Below are 19472 nucleotides of genomic sequence, written 5' to 3'. Positions count from 1 at the left end.
TACCCTCATCTTAGACATTCATTAAGTTGTTTGTAATACCTGGAAAGCACTTTTCCCACCAGTCAATTGTACTTCAGTGGAGAAAAAACTTCTTTATTCTCTTGTTGCATCCCCGTCTTTTGGTTCGATAGCGATAACATAGCGAACTGGACAGCGTATGTTTATGTAAACGATTTGGAAAGCGACGTACTCTGTACATCGCAGCCTTGCGCAAAAGCTATTGAGAATGAAATACGTCTCTTGTACTGTCTGAATTTATTTCACGTTTGCTTATATGATTGCTTGGTATAATCACTTGAGAAGGACCTCCGATCGTTGTTAACTGTTAAGTACCTTTTTTCTTCATTATTTGACTCTTGTGTGTAATCCACTTTAACTTTTCATGTTAAGGTTAAAAACCTTGCTATCAGGGTTCACATGTGGTCTCTCGAGCTCTCACGTCAAATAACTTAGTGATGATGACGTGATAAGAGAGATAAAGAAAGTGGATAATGAACCCAGGATAGCAAAAATTTCCTTGTTTCCGGGCGTGATTGCCCCAAGGAGCCTACAAGTTAGTTCCAAAATCACTTCTAGCCTTAATTAATCGAATATTTAGGGTCTGAGTGAATTTTTTTTTGGGGGTGTCATCGTCTAGCCTTCTTGAGCCGTTTATACTACAGTAAACCTTATTCTCCTGCAAGTATTCTATGTATTTAGCCCTGGTTTTGCAGACGGAAAAAATCCTACCACTTAGTCCTCACACTTAATCCAATTTGTGTGAGAATTAGACGACATTGAGCTTTGAGGACCCCCTCTTCAAATTATTCTTAATTAAATTCTAATCAATTTGGACAACTCAATCCTCTCCTCCTCTAGATGCATTCCCTCGTAACAACTAAAGAGAACCCAATTTGCAAAATCCGACTCATCTGCCCCGACTTGTACATGAATCGATATTCTAAACTACTACGACCAATTGGAATAGAGATTCTAACCAGATGTAAGCAGAAAAGTACAATGACACGTCTAACTAACCATGTATATGAAACCATAAGATGAGAATACTGATGAAGGATAACGAAACAAAACAAAAGCATACAAAATACAAAAGGGGGACATATTTTATACCCAAAAACACTTCAACCAAAGTCAAAGATCATGTTTCAGGCGCCGCTGCCTCTTTAAAATCAATCATGTTTGAAATCTTGATTAAACTAATTAAAGTGAAAATCATCATATAATATTCTTCTATTTTCAGGTCAAATTTTTTAATTTGCAAGTGGATGTAAATAAGAGTGAGAGCCAGCTGGTTCTCCCCCTTACATCTAAATGCATGATTTTGACTGCTAAAACTTGGAAATGGTCTTTTCCACTAATTGGCCAAACCATTTGAACTCTACAACCAAATGCTTGCACATGAAAGTCATTGTATATATACGTATAGTATACTATTATGTGTTTTTTTTTGCCTACAGTAAAATCTTGAATACCTGTAATTATTCACAAGCTTCGCATTTTGTTTTAAATTCGGGTAATTTTATTTTCATAAAATTCAAACCTAGAACATCTGAATACATTGCATGCTTCATGGTAACGTTTTACTATTACATTACTTATATGGTTTATCATCGTTAGAATGTTAGATTGGTTGCACATGAGCGAATGACTGATTTTTTACTATTGATGCATGTGAGTCTTACTATTATGGGGGGCGCACATGCATCTATAATTAAAAATCAACAACTCACACCTCAGAAATTAAACGTAGTAGCCTTCTTATAATATGAATACATCTCAAAATACATCCAACACCAAGAATCAAGATAGTTATATCCTAAACTAATCACGTTACACAATATAAAAAAAAAATATTATATTATCACAATATATATAATGATACATGATAAGTTTGAAATATAACATTACCTTATCGATCTCGTTACATGTAACTTTTTCTAAACGTTAACTGCACAACAGCTGGTCTCCAATTCTTAGAAGTTTAAACAATAAACACAAATCGATTGGAGTTCACTCCCCTGTCAAATTGGAGATCTTGGTGGACAAGTTAAGATTGTGGAAACACAAGACAGTATGTGGCCACTGATATCGTGCTTTTCGGCAGCAGCAGCTTTGGCCGATGGATCATGGATTGGTTCGTTCGAGTACGCAACAAGATGTGCCCCTCTTTTTATAAAGTAAAGACTTTCAAAAAGCATGCAATATTAAATGTTTCAAAAAGCCAAAAAACAAAAAAGCAGTCGTACATCATAACCCCGGGGGCTCAAATCCCAATAAAGTTAACCTAATAAAACTGAGGGGAGTAAAATAAAAAAGAGTGGTAAAAGGTAGGACCCGAAGGGGCATACGCGAAATTTCTGAAATACAGGGTCGAACATTAAATATTATCATATAATTAAAATAAAAAGAAAATCTTTGTAAGTATTTTTTTAATTGTATAATGATATGTAATATTCCGTCTCCTGTTCTGAACATATTAAAAAATCTTTCGAGACAATGATATAATAAGGCAAAAGTTTGTTGAAATTGAATAGTTGTGTGAGAATGACATGCATGCTTTAAATATGATCGCAAAAACATTATGAGTGCAACCGAATTTTCATTTCGTTCCCAAAATTATGAACCCGAGCCTTGTGGTGGATGGCAATGAAATCGATCTATACCAAATCAAGTGATACATTCGAGTTGGAGATTTTATTATATGTTTTGTAGGGAATCCTTTAAATTTAATATCTAATAGGTGCGTCGTGCCAGTGTTTTGATTATTTGTTTGTTAGCATGAGATTAGGTAGAGATTCTTTTAAGGTTATACGTTAATTGATTTAACAATTGGATATTTGAAGTTACCTATAGAATTCTTTCCACTATTCCCCACCTAGTGCCGCCTAGGCCTAGCTTAGGCGCTAGATGGTTAGTCACCATCCCGATTAGTTCCTAGGTGTTTGAAAATTAGGAAAGTGCACATAGACCCGCTTAGGCGTCAGCCTTGCCACATAAGTCGTTGCTTTTACTTAGACAAAAAAATCTATAATTTTCATTTTGCATTTCATTTTTTCAATAAAAATGTTAGAGGTTTGAACACTTGGATGAACACTCATTATATGTTTATTTCTCATATTTTCAATATATCGTAATGCTTTATAATCTATATGTTATTTTATTTTGCAATTTATGTGTACAATTATGTGTTTTTAACTATAAATAGGCACTTGCTTATACAATAATAAATTTACTTAAATCCGCCTAATCCACCTAGCATCTAAATGGGACCCTGCCTAGCCGTTTAAGCGCTAAGTCCCAACACCGTTGCCCGATTAGCGCCTAACATCTTTAAGAACATTAATTTTTTCACAGTGCGGAATTTCATATGTTTCCTTTTATTGGTTTATTTCAGTAACTGTAAATATAAATAAATCAAACCGGTTTATTTGAGTAACTAAATATAAATAAATCAAGATGTAGGGTCTATTATCTTGTCTTTCCTAAGGTGACATCACCAAAGCTACGGTAACAGAGGGAAAAAGTTCGATGTGTAGATGAAAAATGTGCACTTAACCTAGTTGTAATGATGAAAGTTGAAATAAAGAAAATGCAGATCGAAACAATAATTCGAAATTAAAAAGTGGACCACAACCAAAGCAATACACACTCAATCGAGTACAAAAAAATATTTACTACTGTTGAAGTGCTTGCTTTACGTGATGTTCTAAAATTTGCAAAAATAAAAGATCATGTTTGTGTTGAACGTGACTTCAAGGTTATTATTGATTTTATTTTGGATAAGTGCATGACGTATTGGCAGTAAAGGTTATTACTAAGGACATCAGATTACTTTTACAATCTTATTCTTCTATATTTTGGGCTCATTTATCTCCGAAGACGAATTTTCTTACTGGTCATTGCTAGCATTGGACACTTTATTCGTGATACTTTTATTTGGGATAGATCTTTACCCACTATTGCTATTTGCTAGAAATGTTTTTCTCTTCGATTGTACTAGAGCGGTTGTACTCGAAGTTTCTCTCTAAATAAAATTTTTTACCATAAAAAAAAAAACATATTAACTAGATGGTTTTCAATCGAAAATATTTTTGTCCACCGCTCTAAAGCAATGGTAATGTTCATTGCCCCCATTAAATACCATTGGATAATAAGATTTAATCTATTTATTACACAAATTTTAAAACTTAAACTAATCAAATGGTAAGCATTACCACCACTTTTTCTTTTTTTTAAAAAGGAGACAAAGTGGTGGCAATCCACGGTTAACCAACTATTTCGGGGGCCAGAAAGACTCACTAGAGGTATTTCAACATTCCTCTAACCACAAATCTATCATCCACACTACCTTAGAATGGTAAACAAAAATACACTTGGTTCTCAGTCTCCCAATCAAATTTTCAGACGTAAAATCAATTTAAGAAGACCGGATTACGAAAACGAGTGGAAATAATTAATACGATTAAATTTTGTTAATGCAAGAAATTAATACTCCCCTTGTTGCTAGAGCAGCAGGCAGAGGTCGGACCAAAGTCTACCAAACCTAATAATCGCGAGTAATGAGCACTAAATACGTCGAGCGAGTACACAAATGCCGTACTACTACTCCTTTATTCCTCACCATACAATACATTTTGGTCTTTCACAATGCACCCATAATCATCAATGACTTACAATTTAGTATCGAATTTACGCTTTCGTATTCGTGTGACGTGTGACACAAATATAAGATTTTCTCCGATTAAATATTCGAATGCCGCTAAACTAGTTGGTCATTGTGATACTAGATAATACTTGGCCAATGAAACCTCTAGCTCGAACCAACCAATACCTTATACCTTTATCCAATGAGAAGTAATATTACAACACATGTTATCTTCTTCGGAAGACATTCAAAGAGAAGAGTACGTGTGTCGGGTTTTGGGTTTGTATTTGAAGGATTTTATAGTCCGCTTCGAGATATTTTATACGTTAGAGTGTCGTAGAGTTTTGAACTCAAATATTGTCCCAAATTGTGAAGTCTATTTTTATAATAATTGAAAATGTTTTAATGAAAATATTTTTAAAACCAATTCTGAAAAGCACTCGAAATGCTTTTAAAATCTGAACACATTTTTTCTAAAAGCGATTTCGGATATTTTAAAAGCAGTTCTAAACGAACTTTATCTAATCGGTCTTTTTGACTTTTGCAATATTATGTAATTTCTCATACACACGAATAAGACGGGAAGTACAGCTATTTGTATACAAAACCAGTGTACCAAAAATATATAATATATCATTATTACAATAATTAACAAACTTAACTACCTTAACTAATCATGCACCAACAGCCCAGACCCAAAGACCCAAACCCGCCAAAACACCCAATAAAAACAACCCATGCAAACAACAAAAGGTAAAAAAGGGAATATAACAGTAAAAACCCGAAAGTTTTACTGACCCGAAAATTTTACTGATCGAGTGCATTAGGTCCGGTACAGTAATTTAAAATGTGACTCCAAACCCACTGAACCAAGAACTTCCGTCGGATCCCATTCATATTATACGTGGCACCATTGTGATCGTCCATCAGCTGGCCCGTGTACGACCCGCCCCCTCCCGTACCGTAGATTCCCTCGCAGAGATCAGCAATCTCGACCGGAAAACTCGGGTCCTGACCCGCGTACCAGGCGTTCACAAACGGGTTACTCGCCAGCTCAGCAATCTCGTGCGCGATAACGCTTATCATCCCTTCAACTCCCACGTCACCGTTAGGTGACTTTAACGGCTTTAACCCTGGGATATAATCGGGTACGGCGAACGGGTACGCGCACGTACCTGGACACAATTTGGCCGAGTTTCCAATCCACGCGTACGGCAGCGTGTATCCGACGAGGGAGGGGAAAGTAAAGTAGTGGAACCCACAGACCTGTTTGCAGAAATCCTGGACGTACACGTCATCAGATGTGAGCAGGAGGTAGAGCCCACTCTGTGGATTGACCGGTAACGGCCTCGTTTTGGCCGTTACGGCGCTTTTGATCACGGACTGTATCGAGAGGCGCGTCAGGGTTTTACCATGGGAGTAAAGCCGGTCGTTTTTCTCGGCGCCGCGCTGGACTGTGCGCGAGATGTTCGCGCCGGTCTGGTCGGTGTAAAGCTGTACGGTCCTCCACCAACCGGCGACGGAGGGGCGCTTGGAGCCGGCGGCGGAGATGGAGTTGATGAACTCGCGGATGATCTTCTTCTGGCGCGGCTGCCACGTGCCGTACCATATTGTGTGGACGGTTATGTTGGCGGTTAGTACAGGGCCCATGTGGTAGCGCAACTTGACGAAATCGGAGGAGCCTTCGAATTTTTTGTTGTCTCCGAAGCGGAGGTCGGAGGTGTTGTGTTTGAGGTGGGGCCAGGGCCGCCATGCAATGGCTGGGTAGGCGGAGAGGAAGAGGGTGAGTACCGTGAGGAGAAGGAGCACCGGAGCCGGTGGCTGAGGAAGCCAGCCGGTACAGCGGTGCTGGGGCATTTTTTGAATTTTACTGCAAGTGGGTGGAGTGAGTGTGTGAAATGAGAAGAAGTCACAAGTGGCTGGTTTTGTCGCTGTGAGGGCCTGAGGGATATATATAAGAATAATTAAATTATATTAATAATATTAATTAATTTGTTTTTTTTATTTTTCGAAAGGGAAGAAAAGTAAAATGTTGGGAGAGAAGGAGGAGAGGGGCATTGTTTGCGGGTAATGGAGGGAATTAGATCCGGTCCGGACTTTAGTGTTCGAAACCTAAAAATCAAATTATTTGGGATGTTAATTAGTGTGTAAAAGAAATCAGAATCGTTAGTTTTATGTGGTAAGTCAAAAATATAAATTAATGAGGATCGTTGAATTAAATTTGTACAGTCCAAATGAATTAAACTCTAAATTTCAGACACTAAAGTTTGGAGCGGATCCAATTCTGCAATGGAGGACAGATGGATTCTTAAAGCCAAGACTTGGAGGGACGGTGGTGGGGCCCGGGTAAGTCAGACGTGGCACAGGGGCATCATCATGATCATCTTGGTTTATGTCGTCGTCTGATTAGATTTGATCTCCGCCCTTCATGCGTTCGTTCGTCGGTTTTATTTGCAAAGCGCGGGAAAATAACTCTAAACAGCTAAACTAAAATCGAGTTTCCTTCATCTTCATAATATTTGAAGGTCCTTGACTGATAAAATATTTCGAGTACGACTGGTATTATCAGAAAATTCATATTTTATATTGCACAAGACAGTTAAAAATTTACGTGTATGTAAAATAAGCATCTAAATTAACGTGTAATTCTACAAATCGACAAACATGCTATACGTTTTAGCGTTGCAATTCACAAACGTTCAATTTCAAGATTCCAAAAAGCGATCCAACGACCCACTAGGATTTTAACATTCTTTTACCCTATAACTTAGAGTTTTTAATCTATTTTGAACATAGTTTATTACATGTAAGATTAGGGTTTTTAATCTAGTAGATTAGTAGCAGCGGAGTAAAAATCTTGGAGGCAGTTGCGTACGTGGTACCAAATGGATGCCAACACAGTCGATATCACAAGTTATCCGAGCTGGTTCGTTGTCCTTTGCTCAGGCTCTCACAGCCTTATCTGATTCCCTTCCCCACTCTTCTGTCCTACATCTTCCCACAATTTAAAACCTTCAAAAGATTAATTATGCATGCAGTTCACGTAATCAACAAGTTTTAGACACCATGCAAATTGCTCATTTTTAATTAGTTTGAATGCTGGCCGGATTGTCTTGGTAGATGGATTTTTCTCTTTAAACACAACGTCTCGAATTCAAACTCTCTCATCTCCTCTCCTCTTAGTCTAACTTCGAATAGTAACTGTAATTAAAAAGGATATTCATCTTGAAACTTTGACAAAAGGACCTTGAAATTTGTAGGAAAATTAGAATTATATATATATATGGTGACAGTGAGGCGAGCCATCAAATATCAAAGCTGGGTGGTCCTCCCTCTCTCTCTCTCTCTCTCTCTCTCTCTCTCTGCTTTCTATCTCTATCTGTGTCGTCGTCGTATGTAATGATGGATGTTGGTAAATGTGAGATTAATTTGTACGAGATAGATAACGCAACAGAGTCTGAATTAGGTTTGTTCTGAGCAAATAGTGGTAGTGTTAGCTAGTTGCTGCTGCTCTCTTTCAAGTGTCAGAAGGCTCTCAACACGCGGGCTAAGGCCCATACAGTTTGAACTAGCCGAAGGTGCGTACTCCGGTAAATTTTGATCGATACCCCTGTAATTATCTTCCGTGTAATGTTCCTTTCAACACAGCAACCTGGCTATATATGTATGGAAACTCAGAGTTTGACTGTTATAAATTTTATGAACGTGGTTTAATAATAGGGTGCTGAGTTTGCATTCATATGTTATGAGTTCGGAACTTCCCAAATTTTTGTAACAGTTTGAACCCTCTCCCTGCTTTATAATAATATAGAACTTGAAAAAAAATGTATAGTTTAATTACGATCTCTGATCCCTCACTGTTGTAGACTCAAATTTTATGCATTTTAGGTTTTAGATTGAAGTCCCTCTCCACATAAATGACATAATATTAAAAGAGATGTAATAGTATCAATAAATACTCAAAAGTTATTTTTCTTTCATTTACACCACCAATTTAATTATTGAAATTTTCTTATGGGTTTCCACAACGAAAAATTGCTTATAGGTGCATTTTAGATTTATTTATTTATTTTTATAATGTGAGTACACTTATGCAATAAAATTTTGGGTACATTTTACGTATAAAAAATTGGTATGTTTATATAAAAATGTGGATACATTGCACATACAAAAAATTGGAACATTTTATACAAAACAAAATGGGCACATTTTATATATATATAAAAAACAATGGGTATATCTTAGATTAAAAAAATAAATAGATTTTACATTAAAAATGGATGCATTTTACATAAAAGGAATGGTACTTACAAAACAAAAAAATTGGTACATTTTGCATGTTACAAAGTGATACATTTTTAAATAAAAATAGGTACGTTATAAATAAATTACGGGTAAAAATAAAAGGTTAAAAAAATCATGATTACAAATAAAAAGTTTTAAAAATATGAGCACAAAAAGAAATTAATATATGGATACAAATTGAAACTAAAAAGAAAATTAGTATAATTTAAAAAAAGGGTTGTAAATTAAAAATGGGTACAAACTAAAAATAGAAAAGGAATAAAATCTTAATCAATGGAGTAGAAAAAATAGGGATGAGAACCTAATTTCTCCAACAAAAAAACTGTTAGAAATTTTATGACTACTCATGTCACATCCCAACTCCCAGCCTCCAAGGATATTGTCCGCTCATGCATTCCCTGGCCCGAAGGCAGGGCTACCTCGCGGTTTTGTTTCTGTGGACCGGTACTCGCCCGTAGGCAGCGCCTGCCAACCGCTCAGGGCCTGCCCACAAAAGGCCTCCTTGGAACTTAAGAGTTGCGAATGGATATATAAGGCCAGGACTCGACCCTCGTGTGGCCGATGTGGGCTACTACAATCCACCCCCCCTTAGGGAGACCGACGTCTTCGTCGACACACCGAACCAGCACGAGTCCGGCTCTGATACCAAATTGTCACATCCCAACTCCCAGCCTCCAAGGATATTGTCCGCTCATGCATTCCCTGGCCCGAAGGCAGGGCTACCTCGCGGTTTTGTTTCTGTGGACCGGTACTCGCCCGTAGGCAGCGCCTGCCAACCCCTTAGGGCCTGCCCACAAAAGGACTCCTTAGAACTTAAGAGTTGCGAATGGATATATAAGGCCAGGACTCGACCCTCGTGTGGCCGATGTGGGATACTACAATCAAAACTGACACACCCCGACCGAGATCAGGGCGTGCTGGCCGTCACACGAAGGTGACGTAGCCATGTGCACGTGCGGAAGCTAATGAGAAGGTAATATAAAAGTACTAATAATTAAAAACCTAATAGCATACAAAGTACTAGTGTATGTGAGACACAATTCAGAGCAAGTCTACAGCAGTCGAAAAGGAAAGATACGACATAATTACACCCGAAGGTGACCCTATAATGGTGAGTGTCTGTCAGAAATGCCGGGACGCCCTCTGGGATAAACCACCGAACTTGCTAGACCACTAGAACCTGGAGGGGCGCAAAAACAAAAGCGTGAGTGGGCAAAAACAAAGTTCTTTGAAAACTCTTTAGCAAAATACATTCTAACCCCTCGCCGTAAAACCTGTATACTTCCCAGAAAATGAACATATATACGTATGTATAGATATGTCAATCATGCTTCACATATGCCATTCATGCTCACAATATGCCATTCATGCTTGAGAATATGCCACAACAGAATCTCATAATCAAATGTAAATGCTCAAGCGTAATTCACATCAATAATATATAATCTGGCAGCCGGGAGTCACTTAACGTGACCTGTACGGCTGAATCTAGAGCTCCACTCTCAACTCAATAACTGAATCTGCACACAAGTCGGAACCACCTAACGTGGTCTGTACGACAGGCTGGGTGTAATATATATATGTATGCTCTAGTGCTACGATCACGTGAAGCTGTGCGATAAATCGCGGGTCACCTACAAGTCGGAACCACCTATTGTGGTCTGTACGACAGGCTTGCACCTATCTTGGATCCAAGGCGAGCATGCGGTGCTGGTGAACATACACGTGAAGGCTGTGCCCTGGCCCTGGGCGGGAGCACTAACACCGGGGGTGCAGATTATGAGCTCTCTAAACATTTCAAACTACTATTGCATAATAAACAGGAATGCATAACCACAAGAATACCGCTTACCTGGCACTTACCTGTGCGTCCACAGCACCAAATACACATTTATATGTATGTATGCCGCTACTAATGCATGTGATGATGCATAAGTATTAATAATAAAATGTATGGCATAAAACAATTACTCTTTTCTATTTAATTTCTGGGAATTAATATGTATATAGGTATATACGGAAAACAAAAGCCCACTCACTGATAATTAGAAGGGTCGTAGCCCCCCTGCCTCGAGTGTGTACGCTCGTCCTCGGAAAACGAATCACCTAAACGCGACAAAGTTACGAAAACGTTAATTTAAAAGCACCTAAGCAACTTCTCGTAATAACTTCTCATACATTGCTCAAATTGGACAATTGAATATACCAACGTGACCTACACAACCTCAGGATCACACCCATATTTTTAGAAAAAAATTTGGACTACGCACGCGCCCCCACGCGCCTGAACAGGCACGGACCTACGCGCCTCCCACGCGCGGCCACGTGACCTGCACACTGACGGTGTCAACAGACGCCGTCAGGAATATTCCGTTAACTGACGGAATATTCCGTCAAATCTAACCGGATACCGTTAACGGCGTCAGGAATATTCCGTCAACTTTGACGGAATATTCCGTCTCCTTCTCCAATCCGTTCCCGATGCCGGCGCCGGCGACCGTCGCCGGAAACCTGCAAATCACTATATCTCTCTCGTTTTTCCACCTTTTTCCACGTTTCTTGCACCAAAATGAACCCTAAAGCTAGTAGAACATGACCCAACAAGTTTTAAGGCCTAAAATGTCGAGATTATACCTGTCCAATTCTCCAAAACTCGGCCAACTTCGAACCTAGCCTTCCCGACGTCCAAACTCGTCCAACGAACTACTCCCAAGCTCCTGGGAACTTCACAAACACAACTACAAGCTTAGAATCTCCTAAAACAAGCTAGATTAGGTTTGCATGAACAGTGCATAATTCGGACCACTTCGAAACGACGTGAAAATGGTAGTTTTCTTACCTGGAATTGGTTTGGTTGTGCTCCTCACAACCTCACGAGTTCAATGGTGCAATTTGTTTCCTCGATGGTTGATGTTTTGAGTGTGTTTGTGTGTGGTCCGTAAGTTTGCAGAAGGAAGAGGAAGAAGATGGACTCGGGGAGGGAGAGAGAGAGAGAGACAGAGTGACAGAAAGTGAGGAAAAGAGGGAGGGAATCCCGGGAGAAAAAGAAAAGGTGTGAGTGTGTGTGGTCCTACAACACCACACCACACCACACTAATGTGTAAACGAACAATTTAGGGGTAAAATTGTAATTTCAATGTACGTTTCGATAATTCCGGGACGGGATGTTACAACTCAAATATATATTCTACGAGTCAAGACTTCACAAAGGTAGATGTCAAAGTTAGAACAAAAAGGCCTTCGAGATAAACGGTTTAGCGGATCAACCTTGATACCATCTTTAACTTATAATCACATGCACAGTTTAGCATGTGTAGAGTTTAATCATCAAAATCCTTGATTTTATTAGTACAAGTAATAATTTATTTAGTTAAGGAGGTAACTCTATCATATGAAGTTGGAACTTATTTATTTGGAGCTACACTCTCATGACCGGTTAGGACCACGAGGGAGAAAGAGCCATCAAAGATCAAACAATGACCCTGATCCTTTACAATATATGTACTCAAACCACTAGGGCTTTTACCAAAGGCCAATCCTTTCGATCGGACTTTTCCTGCAAATTACGATAATACCCTTTCTCAGCCGACTAAACACACCACTAAATTCGGTAGACTTTGGACCCCTTTGATTCCATTCTTTTAGTAGTACGATATTTGAAAGGTGAAAACAATTCAACTTGTGGTTTTATCCTAAAATTCATTAGTAATGGAAACTTTATTTATGATTATGGGAAATTTCAAAATTTCTCAACATTCTGATAGAGACTTTTCTTTACGTCCTTGTAATTTACTTACATATGGCAAAATTTAAAGTATAACAAATAGACAATTTAACTAGCTAGCATGACGAACGTGTGAACCAAAATGCTTCATACATGGATGAACTTACTCTAGTAATATAAAAAGAAGGTTGAGATTCTGTCTCAAACCAATTAGTAATAAAGGCAAAGAGCAACTCAACTTCTTCCAAGTCTGCGAAATTTCTTGCTTTCCGATGTGGGATACTTTTTCATGTCATTACATTTGGTACAATAATACACTCTGTATCACATTAGGTACAATAATACACACTCCTTTCCTTACAACTTTGAAAATTTCTAATATGTACTTTGTTGACAGTTAGATCCATAGATGCACATTCAATCCTCGCCCTTCATATTTGGTGCATAACATATGTATACATGGAAATATAATCGAATTTCTGTTCCAATTGACTTACAAAACCTCTTATTGTAGCGTAAGTTTAACAAACTAGTCAAAAAATTATATGATCAACAAACCTCCGATTGTTGCAGAGGAAATATTGTGCAGCTCTCCTAGGTGGGCACAAAACGTGGTTGAAGAAAGTTGGACTTCTACCATAAAATTAATTGGCTATATGAGGAATGGTCAATTACTTACAAGCACATATAAATTCCATTCTTTCCCTGATGTGGGATTTATATACTCTCAACAGTGGTTTCTCCGTTGCGAGCGAAGTTGATCGCTGCAAGAAGGGATGCCATGTGTGTAGAGGAGTTGCGAGCTGCTGAAGTGGAAGTTGAAGGAGATTCTATCCTTGCAATAGCAAGGTTATGATATATCTAATTTAGTGCCAATAACTAATGATATTCCCTCTTTCTTTCAAGCTTTCTCTCAATTCAAACTCAGTCAGTCACGTTAGACAAACAACAAATCAAGCAACATATAAGGTTGCAATTGAGGATAATTTTATTAAGTGATTACATCTTTTTCTCTCTAACAATGGTTTCTTCTTACTTGATTCCAATTTGAAAGTCCCAGCAGGTATTTTTAGAAGTTCATATTTTTTTTTTTTTTTTTAAATGTTCTATCATCGTGTAAGTTGTATATATCAATCAACATTTTCATTAAAAAAAAAAAAAAAAAAAAAAAAGAACCAATACACAACTTGGAAGAGAGAGAAGGGAAAATAGGAACGAAATCACGGAGCAAATTGCGCGGCTCCTAATGATGAGTCAGACTCAATCGTACAGCTGAGACTGAGGGTCGGGAGGGCTAGGGCCCAGGAGATGCATGGGGGGCCCACCGTTGAATGTGATGGGACGCTCAGCTCAAAGAGGGCTTTGTTTAGCCAAAGCCAAACCAAACACACAGAAAGCGCGCATGCGCCGGGACCTTGTGTCTCTCACTCTCTCTACGCTCCCGCCACGCGCGTTTGCGGGGTTTTATTTACGCGGGAAGATGGGTTACTAGTGCCAGTTGTACTTTCGTCCAGGCACGTGGAACCAACGCGATTTCCTATTTGGGCTTTAAGGTAAGTCTTTGGACTTTCTTCGAGGTGCATGCTGGCCCAATACCATGCGGTCGCACTCCATCCTTTTCTTTCCATCTTTTTCACCAACCTAACCTATCGTGTTGCCACTCGTGGGTGAAATGACCAGTTCCTTGTTGTATTTACCTCGTTTTCCTTTCAAGCAAAGTATCTCATGGTAAATTGGTAAATGACAAAATGTAAATTTACCTCATTCACGATGGATCGATAAATTACGTGTCAACGACTGTGAATCGTTAATTTGATAAACCTTATGATATGAAATATTATGAAAGATCGTCAGTCGTACATATGCTCATCGACAAAATTTAAGATTTTCTCAATCCATAAATATTTATTTCCTTGCAGTTATTTGACACGCATGCATGCATGGAAGAAGTTGTGAAAGCGTGAAATCAAACACATTTGACGCTTAAGACAATTAGTAGTTTGTCACGTCAAAGCATGCATCATTTCACGTACGAAGCCATGGACCGCTAGCTAGATATAGATGTAGATATGCATGGCACTCTTACAGTCTGTGTGTGCGTGTAGCATATTTAAAATCCAACAACAAGGCTAAGCCAGAGACAGAGAGAGAGAGGAGGATGTCTATGATTCTATGGGGTGGGTTAGGTGGGAGAACGTTACGAGTTTTCCTACAGTACAGTACTAGTGGATGGAATACATTGGTGTTTGAACGGCTAGATTTAATTCGTTGGATAGATTGGTGCATTCCATACACTTTGCATTGTATAATTAAAAAAGTTACTTTGAAGGGGAACCTTTTATGCTGTCACCAAAAACGATGGGCTTGGCCTTAATACGATGAGAAGGACCTGAGACTGGTAAACTGGTAAGAGGATGGTTTTTATGCCAACCTTGGTGGTGGCACTGCATGGTTTGATGAGATATCAAACTGCTGTAAGAGGTTTGGAAGCATACGGGATTCGCATATATTTGTTGGTTGCACAGCTTTGTACTTTTCACGCCTCTTCCCGACAGCTTCTGGCTTTAAACATTGATCGCTGCCTTTGTAACTTTCTCGGTAAAAGGAAATGATAGGTTACATGTAAAAATACAGTCGACAAAAACAGTTCCAAAGGTGGTTACATTTCGTGTATGGAGACCACAAAACCTTATTTTAATTGGTTTTGTATAATTATTTTTGTTTAGAAATTAAATATGCAGATAGTTAATATTATTAGGTGACACGAGAGTATGTGTATAAACATTAATTTGTTATGATATTATATGTAGAATATGAAATTTAGAAAATCAAATTCAAAATCAATTGATAATTTTTTCGAGCGTGTTCATGGCGAAATATAAATATGAAAAGGAAAGGCAACAACTCAATTTGAAAGTGAGATATGCATGCTTTGTGTATGCCTAGCTTAGATTGGTGGTGGGTGAAATAAGTGAGAGGAAACAAATGCGAAAAGAAAGAGGGAAGCGAAATGTAAAGAGGTATTTATATATGTAACTTACTATGGTGGTTGAATTTCTTATTTGGTTTGAGAATTTCTCTGTTTCTTTACCTAACCAGGATTAACTGTATCGTGTCCAACCATGTCTGGCAATTCAATTGCTCTAGCACTTGAAAGTTATGGCCATGCTTCATGGTGGCTACCTCATTCAAGATATATAATTATAAGGGTTTTTATTACAAATGATCTTTGAAATTGACTAACACCATCAAATTGGTCCCTGAAATTGAAAATCAATTAATTTAGTTTCTGAAAATTGATGCCGCAAATCAATTATGTTAAAATTTATGTTATGTGTTTATGTGTCATATAAATGGATCCCACAAGTCTAATTAAATATTACTATGAAATTAAAAAATAATTAAATAATAAAAAATAACTTTTTAGGTAAAAATAAAAATAATTTAAAAAAAAAAATTTTCTTCTGTCGTCTTCGTCGAGCAGGCTTGGCTACCATGGCAGCCCTGCCCACCATGGCTTCATTTTTGGCACTCGATCCATTCATATATAATATATCACGATAGAAACCCAGTCGAACCAAACCATCTTCTTCGTTTTCGACTCCAGCGTTGCTGACACCCATCTTCTCCCCACCATATCCTCTGATCTCCCGCCGCTCCCGAGGCCTAGGTTGACGGCCCCACACCAATCTTTCCGATGAGTAGCAGAAGATTTGGGCAAAAACCCTCCACACCTATGGAATTTTTTGCTTCGGTTGGTAGTGGGCAGGGCTGCCATGGCAGCCAAGCCTGCGCGAGGAAGACAACGGAAGAAAAAATATATATATATTTAATTTTTTATTTTGACATAAAAAAATATTATTTATTGTTATTTAAATATTTTTAATATAGATAGTAATATTTAATTAGATTTGTGGAATCCACTTATGTGATACATAAGCGGGCATAACAAAAATTTTAACGGAATTTTAACAGAATGATCACATTGATTTGCAACATCTATTTTCAAGCACTACATTAATTGATTTTCAATTTCATGGATCATTTATGATAAAATGCAAACTCATTACGAATCCGTTTGATAACTAAATAAAACTAAGAACCAAAAACTGAAAACAAGTTTTTGTTTTTATATTTACCTCTCAGCATTTGTTTTTAGAGTAATGCTAGGAAAATTTATTTTTGTAGACAAAATTTGCAAATAAAATGATGTGTCACTAATGGAGATGAGCATAAACGTTTATCCACACTTAAGTTATAATTGAATAATCAACTTCCATGTCATTTAATTTACAAATTTAGTTTTCCTAACATTACCTTTGTTTTTATCTTTACCATCATTTTCCGTTCGTTATTTCTGTTAAAATTGCAAAGAGACGAGTCATGGTCCAATAACATCGATATTTCGTGAGCCTGAGAGAGGGATTGCGAGCGTGTTGCAGTGTTGTTTTAGAGCTGGCGTTGTGAGCCGCGTTGTAGCATTTTTCTTTTACATTTGTGAGAGGCTCCTCCTAATCTAAAATGTTGGCTCCGGCATTGTTACTTTATGAAAAGATTAAATCCATCTTATTATGATTTAACAAAAGCTCGTCGTGCAGAATGATGCTGTGGGCATGAATGACTGAAGTGACTACATTTTTTTCCATTGATCATGGAAAGATTAAAGAACCGAAAGAAGACACAGATGAAATGATGATCATGATGCATGGTTTCGATAAAACAAAAACACTTAATTCAGGATTCATAAATTGACAAATGTTGTTGGGCATGAATCATTAAGCGGTGATGATCATGAGCACTAGATTTATAGGAAATTTATGTGATTGCAGATTATGTTAATTACTAGAATCACTGCTGTTTTAGTGGCTTTACGAGACACCTTAATTTCCTCAAATCATGTTTTTTCCTGCTTATTAATTAGGGAACCTTAACGAAAAGCATTCGGTACTATTTACTTTAACGAAAAACCACATTTTTACATTAAAAAGTCAATCATGTTACTATTCACTTTACGCTTTATTTTGTCTTTATTGTGAAAATTCGAAGTTTTCAAACCATTTTCATTAGTTTTTCTTATTAATTATTATATGATACGTGATGAAGCATAGAAAGAAATCATGTGACGAGCTAGAAACACTAAGTATATGGATAATATATGCAGCTGAAAATAACTAAATAACCTCCGTGCAACTGGAAAATGACTTTTTTGGTATGCTATACCGTTACTGTATCGTTTTGTGTCAATAATATAATGATATGTGTAAGTCTCTCTTTACATAAAACGTCACGATGACAATATATTCGTGTCATAGAAGTTACTATCGTGCGTCATACTCATTATAATTGGAAAATCCAAAACAAATTTAGATTAACCGGTTCATGTTTTCGAAACATCAGTTGATGAGGTAAAAGAACCGAAAGCTAGGTTAACTAACACCAATATATTCGTTCTTAAAGGGAAGAACAGAAGTGATTGAAAGAGATCATATGAGATGAAAGAACCAAAATCAAAGAGCCGAAAGAACACCAGTAACCATGGTTTTATAGATTTGACATTATCTTGTTGCTTGTCGACCGATAAATTGGATGCTAATTAATCAGATTAAGACATATTAATGTTCTTGTTCATTGTTTGGCGGGGAAGTAAGACTAGAATTCTCTCCCCTCTTCCTTCCATCCCCTCCTCTTACATTTTCTTATTTTGTTTTTCTCTTGCTATAAAAGATTAATATAAGATATTGACGTGACTTAACCCGTTCAAATAAGAGAGGAGAGAAGGGAAAAGAATCCTGCTCCGGAGAGTATGTAACTATGTTTAACCTTACTATCAAATGATGTGACATTGTCTGTACACATTTTCCCATAGGGATGTGATATCCACACATCCTATTTTACTTCTCACACACCTTTTTAATATTCGGCCGTCGGAAGAGATGAATTGAAGAAGATCAACAGACATAAATTATCAAAGGGTGTGTGAAAAGTAAAATGAGGTATGTGGATAGCGCACCCCTTTCCCATAATATCTTACCAAAAATATCTTCAACGGTTGGGAAGTTGTTGAGGGTGTGAACGTCGAAGTTCTGAACCATATTATGAATGTGTAAATCCAGCAAAAGGTGTTTTAGGGTTTAGGGTTTACGTTCATCAGAACTGGGCTGGTTTCTTGATCGATTGCTGCAGGCCTTCTTGTATCTGGTCTTAGCCCAACTAACACTGGTATTTGGGCCTTAGGTTCTTAGCTAGAATCACTCAAGTAGAGCAACATAGGCCAATATTTGAAGAAATCAAATTATATCGTCCATCTAGCGGATCACCTCATTCTTACGACCAATATACAAAACCAACTGACCCATCACGTGGTGCGAGCGTGCGGGACCAAGACTTACTCCAACGTTTAACCATTTGATAGCACAATTACATGCCAAGAACAAGAAGAGCAAACCAAATAGTTTATAATTTTAACCACAGCAAGTGGCCTAGTTGTAAAAACGCGGACTGCAACTCCTTAATAAACAAAAAAATATGGGAGGTCTCGGGTTCGATGCTCCAAGTTGGTGAGTCTGCATGACTGTGGCCACGGGCAATGTGGCCACGGGCAATGTGAAATTCCCCATAGCCTCTCAGTGCCCGAAAGGAATGAATAACTGTGGCTTGCCACCAATCGTCCTCGTTTTTTAGTGAAAAGAAAAAGTTTATAACTTTATGTATGTGAAAGAAAAATGGGAGAGTAGTATTGTTTGATTGACTTTCTTTTCGTAATTTTTGATTTTTCTTTCAGATTATATTCAATTTTAA

The 19472-nt window shown here is 37.7% G+C and overlaps 1 protein-coding gene across 1 annotated transcript; it reads right to left on the bottom strand.

The window, feature by feature from the left end:
* Window positions 1-5258: 5258 nt before the first annotated feature.
* LOC137721492 (protein EXORDIUM-like 3) lies at window positions 5259-6578 on the bottom strand. Its single transcript, XM_068460588.1, has one exon. The coding sequence runs from the start codon at window positions 6500-6502 to the stop codon at window positions 5453-5455; it is 1050 nt and encodes a 349-aa protein (XP_068316689.1). The 5' UTR covers window positions 6503-6578; the 3' UTR covers window positions 5259-5452.
* Window positions 6579-19472: the final 12894 nt, after the last annotated feature.

Source organism: Pyrus communis, chromosome 16, assembly GCF_963583255.1.
Source record: "Pyrus communis chromosome 16, drPyrComm1.1, whole genome shotgun sequence".
NCBI lineage: Eukaryota > Viridiplantae > Streptophyta > Magnoliopsida > Rosales > Rosaceae > Pyrus > Pyrus communis.
This window is presented reverse-complemented; position numbering and strand designations above follow the sequence as displayed.